Raw genomic sequence first — 22,739 nt, forward strand, 5'->3', positions numbered from 1 at the left:
TGATTTTATTTTCATTTATTTTAGTTTTGTCACCAAGAGTCTATTAAACATTTTTTATTCTGTTAAAATATATATACAGAGAGGAAGTCAGGAATTACTAGCTAATTAATAGCTAAATACCATTTTTATAGAACAAAACACTCATATGGATCCCTAAGATATTGACATTATATCATCAAAACTACAAGGGATTTCAAAAAAAAAAATAATTAAGAGTAACGCAAACTAATTACCAATCGTGAGACTCAAACAAATGCATTTTCAGTCAATGCCTTTGAAAGTGACAAATAAACAGCCTAAATTGAACTTGTTTAATAGAATAGAATAGAATGGCCCTTTATTGTCATTGTACATGTACGATTCAATGTGTCTATAAAGCAGTCGATCATTGCATATTTTTTCAACCTGCATAGTGAATGTCTTATGTGTAGTCGTCACTCGGAAGACTCTCAAGAGAGAGTCTTTATCAGTGGCGGGCAAGTCATCGGGGGTCAGCAGCAGTCAGGGCATCATTATCTGTGGAAATACAGCAGCCTGCATTTGCTGAATGTCTGCAGATAAACAGCAGCCCGAATATAATCACCTTTCACACATAGGTCTTCTCAGAAGTCACACGTCCTCGCTGGGAATACAGACACAACCTGTGTGCACAAGTGTGTTAAACTGTAAGCAGCAAAAACAGAAGAAGAGGTTCACTTTCTGCTGTAGAGTCAAACAATTAAAATTACTACATATCCATTATTTGTTTTAGTATATGTTTATATGCCAGTCACCTGTTTTTAGGTATTTACACAATCATATTAAAAGTATGCAAGCTGCTTTTTCAAATCATGTATGCTTTCTTTTTTCAATTAACATGTCTATCAACATTAAACGTGCATAAAACGTCTCTGTATGTGTGCCCACACAGTTTGGACTTTGTGCCAAAGCGTGCTTAAATAGATAGCAGCCTTTCATCTGATAACAGCCAATGATCTGTTTACTTGTGAATGAAAAATAACTGAGTGTGCGCCATTTGTCTACAGGCTTAATTTTACTGCACTTTAAAGGCATTTGTGTAGACATTCAAAAGTATGGATGGTAGTTCAGTAAACTTAGAAGATGTTTTCAGCATTATTTATCCCCTTTTTTTTTATTTATTTGCAACTATTTGCAGTGACTGTTACCATCTAATTATCATGATTTTATTATTTTGTGTATCATTTTAAAACTACTCGTTCAGTTTTGATGGAGCAGCTGTTTAATCCTGTTAAGGCTAGTGTATCATATTTGATACATTTTAGCTCTACATCATTAGCATGATTTTGTTTCCCTGAAATACCTGATGTACACTGTCAGACACGTGCAGTGCTACACAAATGCCAAATGATACAAATTAAAACTCACATACGCAAATTTATATTAATTTATTGTTTAATTTTGTAAAACAGTTTCCCCCTTTCCCTTTTTGACATATTCTACTTACAAAATAAAAGTTTCCAGTGACAAACCAAAAATGTTTCTTTCGTGTTTAATGCGTAAACAGTTAACAGCTATTGCTTTAATCCTCATTTGACTCCCTGTGAAGCCTTAAAAAAATGTGTGTGTTGCTATTTGATCCCAACTTTTTCCTCTGTGAAATAAACATCTGTAAAAACGTACTTTAAGAATTTTAAAAACATGAGTGTAAAATGATTGTTGAGCATATTCACGTCAGTGACCATTTCACTGATAATGATTCATCAAATTTTAGCTTTTAATTGCAGCAAAAGCGAAGGTTGTTTGGTCTTTCCTCACATGTAAAAGGTGAGAGGACAGCCTGACGCTCAATGTTTTTTCAGGTTTTATTGCTCTGAATCCCACACAACAGGAAGACAGTGTGCTGAGGTCAGATAGTAGAGTTTCTTAGGGTTTATAAATGACCGGTCTTAAAGGAACCAGAGAAGTAATTTACACGTATGCTCCACCTCCTAACGGTCAAAACCTACATGAAAACGAGAGATTTGAAGTTAGACTTGCAGCTGACAGAGATAGACAAGAGAGAGGAGGGAGAGATAGCAGGCAAGCAATGACGAAAAGGAGGCAGTTCTCTGTGGCCTGTTTGCACTGAGTGGACTGTAACTGGGATGAGAGGCCTGGTGAGCTGGAGTCTGACTTCCTGTTAGCTGAGGGTGAGGTGGGCATGTAAAAAAAAAAAAAAAAATACAGAAGTATCCAAAAGAAAAGAGAAACTTTCCTGTTCTTGTTACACCTGTTGCCATATCAGACTGCTTGATGGCTGTTACCCAGGCTGTGCTCCCTTCCTTCAGCTCCTTCTCCAACCTCTCTCACTCCACTGACAATATGAAAGTAAGTAGCATGTTCACTTCAAATATTTGATTCTTTTAGCGAAATATAGTGACTCACCTTTCATGTAGTGTGACCATTTAATATTTATGTGTCTGCTTTTACTACAAAAGTGACGGAATAATGCTCAAAATTAAACTGCTACCAAAATGACTTGTAAGTTTTTTTGTTTGTTCTAAAGGGCTCTAAAAATATACTGCATACAGTTTCAAGATGAAGTTAAATGAAATCTTATTTACACTTGGTAGCTTTTTGTAAAATTTTGCTGTTGTTCCAATTGAGTTCACTTATTGTATTGTGGATTGTGCTGCTTTATATGAAAAAGCAATGAAATCACAATGTAAAGAAAGTCTGCAGGGAGCAAAACTGTTGGCTTAATAAATAATTTATTGAATATCTTTAATGATAGCTTTGGATTTGTATTAGAATAATACACGTGTGTGAGAGCCACCAGCATCTATTACCACAGTGGGCAGAAATTAATGCATTTTTTTTGTTATTTCTGGCAATCTGAAAATTTTTTTTTACTATTATGTGAAAGAAACTAAACTAAATTAAATCAGTAATAAAGAACAGTGACTTTGCAAAGTCTGAAAGTTTTACAATTGAATAACAGTCATTAATAATTCAAATTTGTAACAGAACAGAGTGGAAATGTCCATAAAGATAGAAGTATGTTGAGACGGAAGCTGTTCTTTTTATACAGAACTAAAAATAATATTGTTGAATTTCAAAAATACTCTACACTTGAGGATTTGTGGCTTTGCAGATCCATTGTGATCTACAAATTGTAATGTACATGTGATAACAGAAGTCTGTCTGCACATAGAAAAACTGAGATATATTATTGAAATTGCACATAGTTTTCTCAAACCATCTCACAGTGGTTATTACGCAACAGTTTTACTGGTCTGGTCCGTTTTAAATCAGATTAGGCGCTTTGTGGCCCTAAGCAAGAAGCTTGACTCACTGGTGCAAATGCTAAGAAAATCTACTCATTCGATGAAATTCAGCTGAATTTATTATGGGCTTATATTATTATTTGGTTATTCTGAGGTAAACAAAATAAGTAATCTAGTTTGTTTGTATATTTGGAAAATACCCTCTGTGAACATTTAAGGATGTTCTTGGTTTTCATGATCTTAAAATTCTCTCCAACAGGTGTGTAAGTCAGATGGGTCTCTCCCTTTGGACTCCCCAAGCACTAAACTGTCACCAAAGAGCTCTGAGCAACTGCAGGTCTCTGAACAAATGGCAGAGGAGCTCCTGGATGATGACAGCCAAGCATCATGGGACATTGAGTTTCTGCTGTCAGAGTGGCGCAGCCCTTCCCCCGACCCTAGCCCCTCTCTCAACAACAGCAACCAACTGCTTCCGCAGTTTGACCCAAACACTGCATACCAAGAGACGAGTGTGCTTAAGGACCCATCAGGACAGGAGAGTCTACAGATGAACAGCGGCAGCCTCATGGCTGAGCTCATGTCCCTTGCTGAAACCACCACAGTCCAGCCAGAGCTGTACCAGCGTAGTTTTAATGACGATCAAACAGGTCGAACTTTATTTTCTAATGTGCATAATGTAAATCAGTTTGACTTCTCCCAAGGAGGAAGTGTTGAAAGACACAGCAGAGGAAGCCTCAGTAAGGTTGCATCATGGGACTTCAACCCCTACTATCACCACCACCACCAACAGCAACAGCCTCCCGTGGTGGCCATCCCTGAAAACAGGTTCATCCGACCTCAGCCTGTGACTCCTGACCCTCGACACTACCGCTACTTGCCCCACTTTAACCACACTGCCAGCCTTTACTGTGACTACAACCACAGCCAGGGGCATTTGCCCCTGCACCAGCAGCCTCTGCTGGTTGGACAACAGGTGCCCCCTAGTGGGTTGGAAGGGAAGCGTGGCAGAAGAGCTACGGGGAAAAAGAGACCAGCCATCCACAGCTGTGAATACCCCGGCTGCAGCAAGACCTACACCAAGAGCTCGCACCTCAAGGCTCACCTCCGCACCCACACAGGTAACCAACAACAGAAACAACTGATCTTAACTCATGGTTTAAATGATGCTTTTTTAAAAAACTGCTATCTGCTTTATTATCTTTTATCAGGTGAAAAGCCTTACCACTGTTCATGGGAGGGCTGCAGCTGGAAATTTGCCCGCTCGGATGAGCTGACACGTCACTACCGCAAGCACACGGGTCAGAAACCGTACCAGTGTATGCTCTGTCAGAGAGCCTTCTCTCGCTCAGACCACCTGGCTCTGCACATGAAGAGACACAACTAACGCTCTCGCATATACACAAATCTACACCTCTGCCATTATAGGACATTTTAATTAAAAAGTAGACAAATTTTGTCTGAATGTAGGACCTCAAAAGTCATCTGGTGTAGATGTTTTTGGTATATTTACAAAACAAATGAGATAGGTCTAACTCAAAATCTAATTGAAAACCCTTCAGCTTCAGAAATGATTGATATCCGTCACTTAAAGAGTGACCATTAGTAATTGCTGAAGCACTGGTAATTAGAGAAGTACTCCACAGAAAAAAGATGGAGCAGGGGACTTGCTGATAGATAATATTGGGTACCCTTTAACCATCACATCTACATATCTGAGCACAACAGTTACCATATACCTTAAATCAAAGTCCTAACTTAACCTGGCAGCATGTCAACCAGAAGAAGACAACCTTTGTAAAATAAGCATGTCTAAAGCTATAAGAGCCGCTTTTACAAACACTGTACACACTGTGGGTTTACAGACAGTGGACTTAAACACTAACAAAAGACCTAAAAGTGTTTGTAGCATTGGTTACAAGATGACACACAACAGTGTATCCAGAACTCACAGCTTACGAAGAAAGCCACGAGTGCTTATTAGCCATGCTTAATTATGTCAGCACTGAGATGATATAGTCATCTCAAATTCTGTTCCCCTTACAGGCAAAGCAAGATGAAGTACTGATATTTGGCAGATTTTGGCCAAGTGCAAATATCAATGTTTAATTTAATTTAATTTTTTTAATTCCCCCTTTTTGTGCAAGGGAAAGAAAGAATACTGCACTGCAGTATGATTTTATGTCCTTACAAAGTATCTGATAACTATAAATCTATTACACTGGGTTCTATACAGTTTAAAAGGACCACAAAACTGATGTGACACAACAGTTAAACATCATGCAGTCAGAAAGAGAAACACTGACCCATACCCATGAGCTGGTGTGTCCAAAATGGTAATAGAAATATGACTTAAATTATATGTGAAGCAAACTAATATTGGTTTATTTTTTAAAACATATTTTTATTTAAAAATAAGCATTTGCTAAAGCTGTAAATAATCAGTATTTTTCTGAGCTCTCTATTGTCATTAAAAAATAAGCAACATATTTATTGTCACGATCTTTTACAACAGCAGAAGATACTATATTATTTGTAAAATATTTTTGTTTCAAAAGAGCGTTGTTAGCATTGTTGTGTTAAGAATTTTTAAGATGTTTTAATTCCAACAATAAAGACTTTTAATTCTGTAAAACTGTTGGTCAGTCGAGCCTGATTTAAAAATAAATAAATAAAAAATAAATACAAATAAATCACAAAACCATAAAGCTGGGACTTTAAAATTATTGAGAAATACTATGATATTTGTCAGCAATGATATATATATTTTTTTGTTTAATGGTTTATTAGTTACTTTACTACTCTTTTTGCACAACAGGCCACGATTTATGTCCTTGTCAGTACTGCAAAACTGCATTTTTCAGTCATTAGTACATCAAACTGGACCCTCCAGTGGGCTGAATGTTTTATACCCCTGCCCTTAAATATTGTTTGCTTTACAGCAAGATTAGGAAGAATTGTCCGTTTCAAGTCATTTGGGGTTTTCAAAGAAAGTGAAAACACATTTTTCATTTTCCAAGAGAGAGAAAGCACTATGTTTGATATCAGCATTTGACCTCTAGATGTCAGTGTTCTGTTATCACGTCAGTCCTCCAGGCTGCAGGCAGGTATCAGCAGGCTGTAGGCGGCTGTGTCTGCTGTGTTTCTAATCTGGGTAAGGGTGAGGTAAGGATGGGGATCTGCTTATGTAACACGGTGCACTGATTCATCCTGATTATGTCAGATGATGGAGTTCATCATCACATTAAGAAGCTTCCTCTCCCTCCATCTAACAAATATATAGAATGTTGTGTACTGCATACCCTCAGGGAAGACAAACAGACTCACAACCTCACACACTTACCAGCATCTACAACACATGCTTAAGCATACACATTCAGCAATGAATCTGCACTGCTTTGTAAACAAAGTTATAAAAAACCACTGCTGACCTAATGTGATCCACAACAAAGCATTAATATTGACAGTATTTTTAGTTGCATAAAAGATCACAGAGATTCTGAGGCTTTGGTAAAACCTCAAAAAACAAAAACAAACCAAAAAAGAGAGAGGGTTTGGTGCATGAACATATTTTAAAATGAGAGATATTCATTTTAAAATCATTTATTGTAATTGCAAGTTTCCACTCTGTAAATGGATTTAACTTCCAGAGCATGATACTGAAGTGATGTAATTTTGTACAAAAGCCTGTTTGTAACTTTTTATAAACTTACATGGAAATACTAAGTTCTTCGACAGATTCAATAAAATCCACGAAATTCCTCTTTAATAATATGAAAGTCTGACGTACAGTTAATTTAACCCTCATGTTCTGGATTTTCTGGTATGTGAACAGGAACAGTTATATCTTTACCTCTCATGAGACCAGTTATGCAATCATACAAATGTTTTGCAGGAGCCCAACCAAGTCAAGGGTTAGTATTAGAGTTTGATCTGTACTAGCGATTAAGACTGAGCTGCTGCAGCTAGGTCCACTTTGATGTGCTACCATGGCTAAAACTGGGTTCTTAATCCTGCTAATCGGGGACAACATAATGAATGTTGAGCAGAGACGTTAACTAGCTAGTACATGCATCAACACATAAATGCCTTAATCAGAGCCTGAAATATCTACATGAAGTTAATAGTAAATGATGCCTTTTAATCTAAGAGCTAGAAAGTCCTTAAAAGGGACCTAATATGCTCATTTCCAGTTCCATAACTATGTTCTTGGACTCTATTAGGGTAGCTTTGCATGACCAACAGTTCAAAATAAACCTTATTTACCTTGTGCTTGGTCTTGGTGCAGGCCTCCCAGTTTATCATGGTCTACCATAACCTGTTTTGCCTTCCAAAAAACAGAAGGCTTGAACAGCAGGTCGGCGGGGCTTCTGTGCACACAGCCAGAGCTGTGTTCTTGAGATGAGCATTTTGGAGACTACTTGCAGATACACTTAATGCATTATTTGAAATTTTGGTCAGAATGAGGTCAGAAATGAAATGAGCAGAGCCAATGAGAACTACAGAAGCGAAATGATAAGAATTTAGTGATTCCGATTCATTATCGATTCTCTTATTTTCTTTACTTTGATAGTAAACACCATCGCTAAGCAGCATATCAAAGACATTCATGCAAATTAATGACATGTTGTGGGTCAAATGTTTGTTCATGTTGGAGGTATTTCCCCTCTTTATTGTGATCACCATTGGGGTCATTACTCAAAAAAGGTAATATATTGTACAGAACATTTTTCAGGTAGAAATAGAGGCTGCAGCCTGACTGCTCATCTGTTTGTTACCTGTTGAAGTTCAGAGTCTGACTCCTGTGCCGGGGCTGCGCTGGGTTCTTGGCTAGCTTTGTGTTAGCATGCTGTCTGTGTAGATCAGGCTTGGCCAACTCCAGGCCTCGAGGGCCAGTGTCCTGCAAGTTTTAGATCTCACCCTGGGTCTATACACCTGAATCAAATGATTAGCTCATTACCAGGCCTCTGGAGAACTTCAAGACATGTTGAGGAGGTAATTTAGCCATTTAAGTCAAGGACACATCTAAAACCTGCAGGACACCGGTCCTCGAAGCTTAGAGGTTTGGACATCACTGGTGTAGATGCTCGCAGCGAGGTGAAGTTATGTTAGCAGCATAATGCGACTGTTGTGCTTGATGTACTGGATGCAGTTTGCACTTTACTCATCATTTTGTGCAGTAAAAATACAAGTAATGTCCATAAACACTATTTACCTCCTCAGACACACAAACTGAAATCAGCTCAAAGAACCACAAGTGCAACTGGAACTGGAAAGCAGGATCATAGTCAAGCATACTAACAGTTCCAAGGAACTGGACTACTGGAAGCCGATTCTAGATTCCTATGCCTGAAGAAATACAATGAGATATATACACTTACTGGATTGAGACTGAAAGGGTCTCAACCAAGTAGGAGCCCCTGTTAAAAATGAACACCTTCAAGCTCAACTGAAATTTGCAGCTGCCCACATGGACAACAAATAAGACAAAGGTTGAACCATTTGTCCACAAAGACATTAGGTATGTTTCAGAAAGATCAAGGTCAAGCTTTCAAACCTAAAAATGATGCACCAACTAACAAGCTTGGGTGGTGGCATCATCATGCTCTGTAGCTATTTTACTGCCAGTTGTGCTGGTTCATTGCACAAAGTTGATGAAATAATAAAAGAGGAGATCTACCTCCAAATTCTTCAACTTTACCTTAAATCAACAGCTAGAAAGTCAAACTTGGATACAGTTGGATTTTCTAACAGGACAATAATCCCAAACACACATCAAAACTGTCATACCCAATGAGGCAGGCTGGACTCAAAATGCAAGCTAACATGAAGCTTGTGGAATGGCCTTGCCTCCATCCAGATGTGCACCAAGAAACAAACCAATTTAAGTGAACTCTAGAAATTTCGCCAAGAGACAGGTCAAATACCCAACCAGAATTATGCCACAAGCTTGCAGACAGCAACCAAAAAGATTCTGGCCATGGTGCAGCTTGCCAAGGGACACTTAACCAAGTATTCGAAGGAATGTATATGCATAAATTCAAACTTTTTCACCCAAGTTGGGAAAGAACAATTAAATAATTCAAAACCCCAAATTACCATCTCATCCATGCCCATGATAAGTGCATCTAAACTAGTGACCACAGCTGTATTAACATATAAAATATGACCAATATTAAAAAGGCCTCTTTTGGCCTTGACCGTATATCATTACATAATCAAGGGCTCATACACTTACTCACACACTGCCATGCAAATTGCAAGGTGCAACGTAAAGTGTTCTGCCATTGGAATCAAACCACCAACCCTGTCATAAGATGGAAAACCTGCTTTATCACACCGCCCTCAAGCAATCATGATAATTTTAGAGCTAATAATAATAATCTGTTCTTCACTCATACAAAAGATGTTCCACAACATCAGATAAATCACAAATATGTTAGTGATGGTCATGAGGCTCCATCTGCAGTCTATTTTAGTGCAGCGTTCAAGGGAAAGTGATTTGGGATTTAGAGGTGACACAAGGATAGAGGCTCTGGCCTGTAGTGCCCTAAAAGAACAAACAAACTCTGAAACAAATCTGCTTTCTACTTCCATGTTCTACTTCCTCCTTTCATGGTTACATAAGGTTATAGCTAACCCCTTGATTGGAGTGATCTTATCTCTGAGCATGACAAGAGTGTACTAAACAAAGACATTATTATAATGCATGTGACCAGGCCAAGGCTTAAACACCATGTGGCATAAACAATGACGGTAATGTAATGTTTTTCAGTGCATTTGATTCTTTAAGCTTATTCCACCACATTTTTTTTTCTAAATCCCCAATGCCAGGTCATTAATGGAAAAGACTCATTAAATAATTTGATTTGATTGTTTTATATAAAGAAGGATATTTTCTTCCTCCCCACCACCCACATGAACCACAGAAAACAATTTGAATGCTGCAGTGGAAGAAGGTTTACTGAGGACAGAAGCATAATTAAATCCTCCTCTTTCTTGTTGTTTCCCCCCCTAACAAGATACGTCATTTCAGTCACTTATTTAATCAAGTTAAGGAGAGGGAGAAGGAAACAGGGTAGCTTCCAGATAAGCAAGCTCACATCTGGAAGTGCCGACAGTTATATTTTAACAAGAATCAAAATGTAACTTTAGAACTCAAACCAAAAAAAACAAATACTTTCTCTATACCTGTTTTACTTGATTTCCCTCTCACATCTAAATATTGTATACTTCATTAATTGCATTTAATATATTTAATTAAGCTTTTTTCATAGTTTACATCCTTTTATATTGCTTTAAATATTGGGCAGCTTTTAAGGAGTTTGAGTCTTAATGTATTAAGACTCAAAATTATAAACTCCTTAGACAGCTGCTCTAGACTCTATTGCACAGATTCTCATATTAAGCTTCCTTGAAAATGTGCGGTCAGAAGTCAAGAAAAATTGGGACATTTTCAGACACTTAAACACTAAATTGCAGTGTTGGAAAGGTAAAACACATCATCTGAATAGTAACGCTGTCTGAACTCTGCAGTATTTGTATTTTAAATGTTATATTTGTTTTAAATGTTATATACCTATGTAGTATGTGACTTTTGTTGCCATGATGCCAGGTCTCTCTTGGAAATGAGATTTTTAATCTCAATGAGATTTTTACCTGGATAAATAAAGGATTAATAATAATAATAAATAATCAACTGTACTGCTACCCTTCATATCACTAAAATAAACATGTGGAAACATTCTCACATGCAATATACACACAGTATATTATAGAATTAATATTTTAGGATAACTGCTTCTCCAATGAGCATTTTATAAATGGATTTTCTCTGCATTATTAAACCCGCTATTTCAGGCCTCTACAACATCTGTATTTTTTATGAAAAAAATGTAGCATGATTTTGGACTGGTAACTGTCCGTATGGTATATAATATAAGGATTTCTAAACGATGACAAAGTAGTCCCACTCAGTGCGTTTGTTCTCTCTCTCATCGAATTCAGTTTGATTATTTTAAGCCAGTATGAATGTGTGGAATTATTTACTCTTTGTCTGCAGTTACACAACCTCACATAATGAGAATCTTGGCCTGCTGTCCGAGAGCAGGATGAGGATTAGAGCGCTGAAAGCCGCTGCAGCACTGAGACTGTTGAGAGGGACTGCGAGTCCAAATGAATCAAAGGAAAAGCTGGGAGAGGGAAGAGGGAGAAAGACGGAGCGGGGGTGGGGGTTATCCGCCTGATTTGAACTTGAGCATACACACACAGAGTCAAACAAGGCCACAGAACACTCTGTGCACCGGCAGTCAATTAGTTTGTACCTTTGTTTTTCAAAGAGCTAATGAGGCTTTGCGTACACATGAATGCATATGCAACAGGGAGGCTTTGCTGACATAATGAGCTGCCTGTTTTTAAATTTTAATGCACGCATTTAGTATGGCAACTCGATAAAACCAGGAGACTCATAATTACAATAAAAATGGCCGCAGCAGAGGCAAAATGATCCTCTTTTAGTCTTTAGACTTTTCATTGACCTGTTACAGTTGTTTCCAACTCCAGGGTAGCTTTGCATGATTCACAGTTTATAATAATCCTTATCTTCCACTGTGCCTCCGTGCAGGTCCCTGGTTTCTGGTCAAACAACAATAAGTTTTGAAACTTAAAACCAACAGTAAAACATTACATGTAAAATAAAAAGGTCACCAGATGAGCTTGTTAAATACAGCATACTTGTTCTTTTGGAGAAATCGGTAACTAAAAGCATCCCAGATTATTTATTCTGCACTTAATGATTGTAATGCAAAACTCTAGTTTTCTCAGAAAGCTTCATATGCCCCTTATTCATTTTTTTTAACATGCTTTTGAAGAGGAAATAAATGTAATTTTTATTAGCTTTTTTTTTTTAACTGCTTTTACATACTGCTGGTTACTTACAGTATACATAATAGTGTAAATGTGCTAACCAGCTATGTGATTTCAGTTCACTTCAATTTATTTTTATACCCGAATGTCACATGTGGAGGTTAAAAGGGCATCACAGGCATAAAAACATATCAAGCTGACAGACCTTTAAACAAAACTGTTCTCTGCATCTGCCATGTTCCTGAATGGGGACGATTCTTATCAGTACAGTAGTATTATTAAGTTAAAATGGTATTTAAATGTCAGAATAAAAAAGGGGTATCTTGAAATTACTGTCAGAGTTTGCTTCCTTAAGATTTTGAGGTAGGCTGTTCTGGAGTATGAGAGCATGAACTGCAAAAGCTAAAGTATTTAGTAGCTTATGATTTGGCAGGGGTCGTCAAACTATAAGATATAAGATGACCCAAGACTATAAGATTTTGTATCGAAGTAAAAGTATTTTAGAATCAATACTGTAAGATTCTGGAAGCCTACACTCTTTGCTAAGAGTGGACATGTGTTACTGGTTTCTAACGCTGACATTTTTATGAGTAAATTTATACTGGTGAACTCTGTGATGCTAGATCAGGTGGTTTACAAGGTTCAAATGAGGACTCAAAATGTTATTACGCGCGTTGATATTTTGCACAATATTTCAGTTACATAATCCCCGGTGCAGAGTGGACACGTCGCCAACGAAGCATGTCCACTGATGCTGGTTGATGTTATGACTTTAATCTTTAGTTCAATACACAGGGACACGGTAAGAGTCATGGTGGATCAGAGCAGGTGTTCAGAGGTGAGTGTGTATGCACACCTACACAGTCTGTGATTATAAACTCTCCTCTTTATTGGAAATTACTTTGTTCTGGCAGACATGAGAGAGTTAAAGCAAATCCATTTGGTACTGAAGAATCCAGCTGTTTTGAAAATGCAGAACACAAAGTGCTGAATTAATTCTAAAGGACACTTAACTTTAGACATTTCTCCAAAAAGCAGTTTACATTACAGATTCTATATCCATCATGACTCTTGTGATGGCAGAGCTGTACCTCAGGCCTACATGGAAATGTACCAATACCTGCTGGGAAGACTACCATGGACTTTGACACTCATGTTCAGCTCCCCTTCTGTGTGAATTATAGTAATGCTTGTGACCCCTTTTATTTCATCTAGAACCACCACCAGGTTTAACATGATATAACATTTCCAGAATCCCTCAGGGGCCAGTTAACATACCAGCATGCAGACTTGCTGCTCTAACAAAGGGAAAGAGTGCTGCACATCCATCATTTAACCTTATTTACAGTTTGCTGCTCATTCAGCTCAATTTTTTTGCTCCAGCCTCCAAAACCTCCACGGTACGTTGCAGCATGCACCCCTGGATCGTATTTGCTCTGTAAAGTTCGTAGAAACATTTCCACAGTCACACTGTTGTCACCAAACCTTTGATGAAAAAACCCCCCAAATAGTGAATTTTAGTTCATGAGTCCACATTTCTCTCAAGCGGGGAACAGCAAACGTGTTACATAATAGGGTGACCGGACCTTGCAAATGGAGTATGGGGCAAAAAGTATGTTTGTTTTTGACAATGCTGGACACATTAGAAATGCTAAGAGGCATTTGACGTGTAAAGGTCATGTTTTATTTGAATGCAACCTTACCAAGTGTTATTAGAAAGCTCGAAGGTAAGATAAAGTTGTTGTCACCATGGCAAAGAAAAGAGCCATCAATGATTGTGCAGTGGGACTGGCTTTATTTCACTTTAACTTAAAGACACACAGGGGCTGCTAAACTCTGAAAGACAAAACAAAGTTGGACGTTAACTAATTAACTTAAAGGTTTAAACTCAGAAAAACAAATCAAACTCACCTCAGCTGTCACCCACTGTGGGAGTGAAAAGAGTGAGTAACAGGAAGCACAGTCCATATATAATGTGTGCCAGTTGAGTTCAATTAAGGTACAAAGAAACTCAGAAACCAATCAGTGATGAGAAAGTCAAGACAGTGAGTGAGGCGTGAGAGAGTGAGGAAATGGGTAAATACAACAAGAAACTTTACTACACTAAGTAAATATAAACACTATTAAAGGAAAGTAAATTTTAGTTTTGTGCAATAATCTTCTTCTAATACTTTTGAAAGTATTTCCACAAAATAAAAATGCCCGAGTTCAATTCCACCATCAGGCCGGGGTCTTTCTGTATGGAGCTGCATGTTCTCCATGTGTTTGCGTGGGCTCTCCCCAGGTCCCCCAGCTTCCTCCCACAGTCCAAAGACATGCACTTAGTGGGGGTAGGTTAATTGGAAACTCTAAATTGCCCATAGGTGTGAATGTCAGTGTGAATGGCTGCCTGTGTATATGTGTTTGCCCTGCAACAGACTCGCGACCTGTCCAGGGTGTACCCTGCTTCTCACCCTAAGACAGGTGGGATAGGCTTCAGCACCCCCCGTGACCCTGAAATAGGATAAACAGAAGCAAATGGATGGATGGATAAAAATGCTGTGAACTCTTTAAGTTGCTATTTTGTTTAGTAATGTCACTGAAGCAATGTGGTGACCTGCATTTTTCCATATTGGACATTGTGCAGATAGTGTACAATGATGGTCTGTCAACCTGCCTGAGAACCATGATAGCATCCTCTCATTAAAGTCATTCAGTGTCTGTCTTCATGCTAAACAGAATGTGGAACATTGTCTCAATATTTGGGACAGTGGGACAAGGGATAAAAAGTGCTGTACAGTCCCACATAAAGTGGAACATCCAGTTGCTGCGTTGCATAATACCCTATGAGAAATAAACACCGCTCAGTTTTTGCATTGATTTTATAGTAAAGGAATACAAGTACTGCTTTTTCATTTACAAAACAGGTCAGCAGCATGAGAAATCTTAAGAAAAATAAATGCATTGCCAGCTGTATGTCTCAGTCCTTCCATATTCAGTCAGTGTATATTACAAAGAAACACAAACACTGACACAACTCCTTGGCCTGACTACCTTGCTTTGATGTGGTATAACAGGACATAGTTCATATTTATGTCTGTGAGAAAACGTCAAAACTAACAATAATTCAGGCCTCTGGCTTGGATGAAATGATGAAATTTGCACAACAGTTCCCATGACTTGATGAGATGTTGTAACATGATGCTTCTTTGTGCCAAATACAGTGAAAAATGATGCTCTCATGGACTGCTCTTTTCCCATTTTACATATCCAACTTTTGCCTTGATTGGACCCTTTGACCAGTCGTTTCTGGCTCTGGGCCGAGTCTTTGACACCCAGCGTAGATCTGCATAAATTAAATGAAAAGTATTGCCTTGTTTAATGGAAACTAAAGAGGCCGACACAGAAAAAGGAGAGGTTCAGTGTGAAGAAGTCCCATGTGCAAGGAGGAAGTATCACTGTGGCACAACGCTTATGGAACAGTGTTCCTTTTTTCTGCAAAAACTCACCCCAACTGAACTTTCAGCATGGCACAGTCCTCACATGCACTTTCTCTGAGTATTATGCAACAGCTTGCTTCCCCATTTACACTAGCTTTCAGGGCACAGTCTCCATAAAGATGTCTTTACATTTTTCATTAACAGGATTAAATAATTTACAGATTAGCTCATAGGTTTAGTATATCTGTGATTAGCTTCTCTTGTTTTTAACACAGCAAAGCTATAGTCCTGAAAGAGAGAAAACATACATGGTGAGCTACATTACACAACTATGCTGCCTAATAACCTGATGTTGTAATGGAAAGAAAAACAGAATCATATTGTCTATGTGCTCATTTGAATGTAAGAGACACAAAAAAAGCATGTGCACAGTATTTTTTCCCCATGTTTCTGTGTACCTTGAACTGCCCGTTAGTGGTGCTTACTTGGAAAGAGCAAATGAGGACAACTTAAGCAACCATGAGCACTGGTAATATGATGACAAGGTCACTGGCCTCAGGTTTTTACAGTTTTATTTTTTTTAAATTCTTGGTTAATATGTTTGAGTTGGGCTTCTGTGGTGTTTTGTCACTCCAAGTGTTTGAAATTTTCATTTTTTGTGGTTGCTGGATTTCTGGGTTTCTATTTTGATTTCTTTACTCTGGTAAAATGCAAGTTTTGTTTCTAGTGACATCTTTGAGTCTTTAATTCCTGTTTTAGTATGTGGTTGTTCCAGTAATGAGTTTCAGTTTTGTATCCCATGTTTTGGTTCATGTTTTGGTTTCTGTTGGTAGCAGTTAAAGTTCCCTCAGTGTTTCCCTATCTGCTCTTCTCTCTGTGCCGCTGTGTATCATCCAGTGTTCCTTAGTCTTTGTCGTAATGTTTACTGTAAGTCTTCTTCTCTACATGTTCAGTGTGTTTCCTTATCTTGTGCTTGTTCAGTCGCCTTTGGTTATCTCCTGATTTATTTTGAAGGTTTCTCTTTCTTTCTGTCCTGCGTTTGTTATGCTTCCTATTTGTCTGCTAATAATCCCCCCCCCCCCCCCATGTTTACACATTTAAATTGGTCTTCAGCTTTTTGGTGCCCTCTCTAATTGGTGAAATTTCTTTAACATGGTTTTGTAAGACCTTCATAGTGACATTATTCCCAGTGGTCTCTTTCAGCAGGACAATGTGACATTGCAAAATTGATTACCGGTAAGCATGGTCTAAACATGCCAAAGAGAAACCACAGACCTCGGTTCAATCAGATCAAACATCTATGTATAGTATGTCGGCCACTGGTTACAGGACTTAAAGGATCTGCTGCTTGAACAGGACACTTTTAGATGTTGTGTGCCTCCAAAGGTCAAAGCTGTTGGAGTGTATCATTTTAATCTGTTAGAAGAATCCTGCTGACTGTGATTGATTCATAAATTTAAATAGTGCCAGTTCTTAACAACAGTTATCTAAATATTGCTTTAGTAGGTTAAAGACACTTTTAGAAAGAAAACATCAAAGTTCAGTCAGTCCCCTATGACAAAGCACCTGGCAAGAGTGGGAAAGGAGAACGCCTTTTAAACAGGAAGGAGTCTTCAGCAAAACCAGGGTCCCATAGGGGAAGCCATTTACCTTGTTTAGTTGGAGGTTTGAGGGGACCAAAAATATGAGGAAAAAAGAATGAAAAAGAATGGTGTGGGATTTACTGCTGTATCTGCTGAAGTTTAATAAAAAAAAAAACATGTCTGATAAATTCTGGTAAACTTCTGAACAACTGGACCTTCCTGGGAGGAGAAAAAAAATTCTAATTTAAGGTATGTCTGCCACTTTTCAGGCCCGGAAACTACATCGATATTTTATATACAGTCTGTGAGTAAAAGGAAGGACATCATTACACATTATTAATCCAAGTGCATATTTCATGCCTAAAATCAAAATGTTCGACGATGTCAAGTGACCCATGGTGATCAACTTGATACTTACAGAAAGGTACTTTACAAAAATTAAGCCCATAAAAAGAAACTCCAAACTGTCTCAAACTCTTTTATCAATAATCATGATGAAACTTATCAGAACCCAACGTATTTTAATTGAATATGAGAAGTTTTACTTATACTTTAAAAACATTTCGACATTTCATCTTATTTCTGTTCAAACATAAAGCCAAAAATCTTATTCGCCCCCTGGTGGCTGGTTGCAGTACAAGCCATTAACCACGCCCCCTCAATGTTACTCGGTGAGATAAATTAAACTATAATTGAAGTACTTAAAGCTTAAACGTAGAGCTTCTGTCTTATTAAGGCCGTACATCATCGTAAATGTGTTTCTGATGATGACGCTAATTTGTCCTCCTTTTTTGTCCTCTAGTAACCTCAGATATGTCAGTTATGATCGGAGTCCCATCTCTGCGTGTCAGGCAGACACGTCACACGAGAGTTAAAAGCGCCGCAGATCACAGCTGCCGTGGAAGTATAAATTTAACAAGCCCATCAGACTTATTTTCCCCCCTGCCTGTCTGTTTTGACTCGGCTGGCTTCCCGTTAGGAGGAGGAGGAGGAGGGTGAAGAGAACGAGGAGGAGGAGGAGGAGTGTGTTACCCGGGGTGAGGTTCCGACCCCGGCTGAACCAGTGAGCGGGGGAAGGAACGGCAGGGAGATGCGGTGTGTTGAGGAGCGGAAACGTCTGAATGACCGGCAGAGATTTGCAGTCTCCTCTCCGAGCCAGAAGGTTTTTATCAGTTTGCAGCTGCTTGATTTGTAAGTAATATACATTTGCGGCTTTTAAAGTAACCTTTACAGTCATTATTTTATCCTGTTAAGATACGTGTGCTATATTTTATTATTCTGTGTGGGGTAAACATGAAGAACTAAATGACCCATTACACATTTATGGCCATTTGATGCCAGTAAATCAAAGTTTTCATGTATAATTTTGGACAGAATCAAATAAGACATCTGGTATTTCTAAGTTTAAGTGAAGGAAGATTCATCCAGCTTTTATGTTTGTAATTATTCATTTTGAAAGCTTTTCCCTTTAAATCTTGTATTTAAAAATATTTTCCTGCTAACATTAATTTGACAATCGGTTTAAATTTTACAACATTACAAATTTTCATCTCACCACGTGGATTTTTTTTTCTCCTCTAGGTGGAGCCATTACAGCATATTTCACCGGGAGCTGCCAGCCCTACAGCTCCTTGCAGTCAGGAGTGAGTGAACATGACGGGTCAGACTGTGGGAGGCGTCATCCAGGATCTGTCGGTGCCCTCTCTGCTGGGTGTGGGGTCCAGGCCTCAGGGGGAAACCGGCTCCTTCACCGAGGAGGCTGTTTCCATCCTGACCTCCACGAGTCAGCTGGCCCGAAGCCTCCTGGGTCACACGTTTGCCTTCAAACGCAAAGACAGCTTTAACAACGCTGAAGCCATGGCTGGCAACAGCTGTGACGAAGACAGCGGTAATAATGCACGTCGCAAACGGGAGTTCATCCCTAATGAGAAAAAAGATGATGGCTACTGGGACAAGAGGAAAAAAAACAACGAGGCAGCTAGACGCTCCAGAGAAAAGCGGAGAGTCAATGACATGGTGCTGGAGAGGCGGGTGATGGGTCTGCTGGAGGAGAACGCCCGCCTCAGGGCCGAGCTGTTGGCCCTCAAGTTTCGCTTTGGGCTTGTTAAGGACCCCTCTAATGTGTCCATCCTACCGTTGACTGCGCCCTTCTGTCCTCATCCCACCCCCAGATCAACAAATCACTACCAGGCTCACACTGATGGCTCCCCATATGTCGGCACACAGGCCAGTGCCAACACTCACCAGATCCTCTCTCAGGCTCCGCAGCAGGGCGCCATCTATGGTGCAAGAACAGCTGAGTTGAGTCATAGTGGATCGCAGGAGACTGGGGTTGTGACCTCATGTGGCTCAAACGTGGGTAGCCCTGTGTTTTTTGATGACACACTGGGTGAGAGTGGCAGGCCTTCTCCGAGGGATGTGACGGAGGAGCAGCAGTGCTGTGAGAGTCAGTATTTAAGCAGGCAAGCCTCATCGGAGGGTTTGAGGAGTCTTCCACACAAGCTTCGTTTTAAAAGCCCTGGGGGAGGCAGCAACGGAGGGGAAATTTCTGCATCACCTGACAGCAGGAATAGTGGCCTGCCTATAGCCATGGTGGGACCAAACATCCAAATGAGAAACCACCAGCAAGTGGGGTGGGACGGCCAGGTGGAGAGCCAGGCTTCTTGGTCTAGAGAGGATGCCTGGGGTGTGCAGTATCAGGGTTCACCTTCAGGATATAATAACTCATCTTTTCCGCAGAATTCAAGCGACCACAGATATCCAGCAGAGGACAACAGCCTCAGGTCGCAGATCAGCAGTTTGTCCCAGGAAGTGGCTCAGCTCAAGAAGCTCCTGTCTCAACAGCTGCTTCCTAAGATGGCCTAAAACCAGATGAGGGGACGGTCAGATCCACACCATATTTCCCCAAATAATCAAACTCATTTTCCCAGAGTGGGATGAGCATAAGCAGCTACCTCTGAAATGGCATGACATTTTTTAGTGGCCTGTTTGCTCCAGTGATGAACAATACAGCAGGAGCAGAATTAAGGAAAGTCATCACGTATACGCAACACTGTATGTACTGGACTGAAACACAAGAATGTGTCCATCATCTGCAAAAACCTCTTTCTCATCAGATTCAACCTCATCTTCAATCTTGTCATATTTCGAGACACCTGGCACTTATTTTGTGTGTAAAATTGAGCTGTTATGACGTTTTGGAGTGTACTGTGGTTTTTGTGCCATTCACTATCGTAACCTCGATGTTACTTTTCAAAACTGTGAGTGCACTCAACTGTGTGGAAATAAAATCCTGCTTTATGTAAACCACTGTGAGCATTTTTCATGATAAGAAATTGCAATTTTTTTTTACTACAATTTAAAATCACAAACAATCTGCATTTGGTTTTGCACTCACACACATCCCCATCTGTTTAATAATCATCACAAATAAGTGTCAAATTCTTACATTAATCCTAACCTAAAAGTTGGCTTTTAATGCTAAAACCAAGGCTTAACCCTCAACACACCTTAAAGGGGTTTTTAAGGGTTTATTTGAAGGTATTTAATAGTTTAATTGTCTTTAATTGATATTTAATCATCTTTATCTTTGGCTACCTTAGACAGTCAACTTAAATGTTGTTTGGACAACCTATCGGCCTCCATATGCACAATCACAAACACTGAAAACTCCAAATAAATTTAGACTGATCATAGTTTAACAGTGAATGACTGTGTTGCATTTTTCTGAATGACAGATATTTTTAAGAAAATGATTTTTAAGCCACATCTGGCACTAATGCTGGGCACAACAGGAGCTATGGTGTGGCACTGGACCTGTGTAGGGTCCACTGTGCCAGACTTTGAATGTTGCAATCCGGCTCAAAAGCTGCAACATAAATATGGAGACTAACACCAGAATTTCACAGAGACAAGGTTTTATTTTAAATAACATAACAAGTTAGCTAAAAAGCTAGTACCACTAAGACAAAGACTAGTGAGGCTCCATGAAAGCCTGCCTCAGGTATACCTTTATCCACACCTGACTAGGTGTAGTCAATTAGCTGCAGCTGAAGACGCTTGCATTGCCAATGCAAAGAGATTAGGGGCTGCAGAGGGGTGTAACAACCAAAGTTTTCTTCTTTCCATAAACTAATATCATTTCAGTTTTGTTTATGGCCTTTCCTCCTTCAACAAATACTTTAAAACTGTAAACACCACCTCACTGTTGATCCATTTGCACTGAGTTAAGGATACTGAAAAAAATGGACAGTGGAGTGTGTGGGACAGAGCTGGGGAGAGAGGGGTGAATGCAGGGAGAGCGGTGTGACACTGCATGAGTCATCTATCACGTCAGCAGCAGAAAAGCTATTTTTAGCCTCGAAGCAGCTGCGGTGGAGACTGAACGACCCACATGGAAGTGAAGGATATAGGTTCAGAATACATTAGTAACACAAGAAAACAATAGAAATGAGCTCGCAGACATATGAAATGTAATAGTAAAACACACTCTGAGAACAGCACAGAGCCAGAAAGCAGTTGTAGATAAAATGAATGATTGCATTTTGTCTCAGAAGATGACTGAATGGCATAATTCTGTATTCTTGGAAAAATCCATTTTCACTTTTGGTTTGTTTTTTACCAGCACCAGGTGGCGCCAAGTGTCTTTAGCAGCATGCTGTATGACTTTCATTCAGTCATTCCATTCATTCACAGCAGTGTTACTCCTTTGTGCTTACTACAGTAACACATGCTGCACACGCACAACAACAAGATTTGCAAAGCATTGTTTACTGACTTCTTTCACCCCACAAAGCACAGTGCGAGTATGAGGCAAGAAAACAAAATGAAAACAAACTGAACAAAACAAATTTGCTTGCTCATTTTTTAAAAGCACATTTCATTTCAGGTGGAAACACAATGAGCTGCACAAAGCATGAGCTATAATCGGGTTTACAGTCACAAAATCATTTAGAAAACAGACATAAGTGAATAAATACATAGAAATGATTAAGGTGAGGGAAGGGAGGTGTGGCATATGACTTGTCTCCCCCAAAACAACCAAAAAACAAAAATAGTAAATTGGATTCAAGAGATAAATCAGTTTAAGAAATATGATTTTAAAGAGATCATAATTAAGACAACAATAGACCAGCAAAAATTGGTAAGTGGTGTGTAGTTGTGATTGAGTAAGGACCAAACCAAACAGTAACAGCACTAATAACAGTCATATTGACCTCAAAAACTGTGGCTTAAAGCTGAAATATGAGGTTATCTCTCTGCAGACCTGTGCAGCTGCAGAGACCCATCCTTTAGGTCCCGCTTCTCTCGCTTTCTCCCCAACAAAACCGCAACATACTTATGAGATCTTTTGTCTGTGATTAGACTGCTACCGCCCCCCCACCACCACCACTCCACCCATACCATAAGCCATATAAGATGGAGTAGAAGGGTTGCTAGGCAGACACCACCACACCACAGTTGCCAGGGGAATGCCTGCATGCAGAGGCAGCTAGAGAAATGGAGGAGTGTGTTGGGGGTTGGTGGTTCTAAATGAGGACTGGTGGTGGGAGGGGGAGGAGCCAGACAAGTTCAAGGCCGCTGTTTCCCCTGCATGGTAATGGTGGTGGTGGTGATGATGTGTGTGCGTGTGTGTGTAACTGGTGTAC

General features: G+C 39.4%; 2 protein-coding genes across 2 annotated transcripts; both read left to right on the forward strand.

Annotated features, from left to right (window-relative positions):
* Positions 1-1,984: 1,984 nt before the first annotated feature.
* klf1 (Kruppel like factor 1 (erythroid)) lies at positions 1,985-6,768 on the forward strand. Its single transcript, XM_085410642.1, has 3 exons — positions 1,985-2,328; positions 3,487-4,345; positions 4,436-6,768. Exons 1-3 carry the CDS (start codon positions 2,254-2,256, stop codon positions 4,609-4,611), a joined length of 1,110 nt encoding a protein of 369 aa, XP_085266768.1. The 5' UTR covers positions 1,985-2,253; the 3' UTR covers positions 4,612-6,768.
* An 11,200-nt stretch (positions 6,769-17,968) lies between these two features.
* On the forward strand, positions 17,969-20,380 carry LOC146668667 (uncharacterized). The gene is made up of 2 exons (XM_085408718.1): positions 17,969-18,282; positions 18,673-20,380. Exon 2 carries the CDS (start codon positions 18,745-18,747, stop codon positions 19,954-19,956), a length of 1,212 nt encoding a protein of 403 aa, XP_085264844.1. The 5' UTR covers positions 17,969-18,282; positions 18,673-18,744; the 3' UTR covers positions 19,957-20,380.
* Positions 20,381-22,739: the final 2,359 nt, after the last annotated feature.

This window comes from Rhamphochromis longiceps, linkage group LG6 (genome assembly GCF_057381845.1).
Source record: "Rhamphochromis longiceps isolate RC_006_pf linkage group LG6, R_longiceps_female_GT1.1, whole genome shotgun sequence".
NCBI classification, from domain to species: Eukaryota; Metazoa; Chordata; class Actinopteri; order Cichliformes; family Cichlidae; genus Rhamphochromis; species Rhamphochromis longiceps.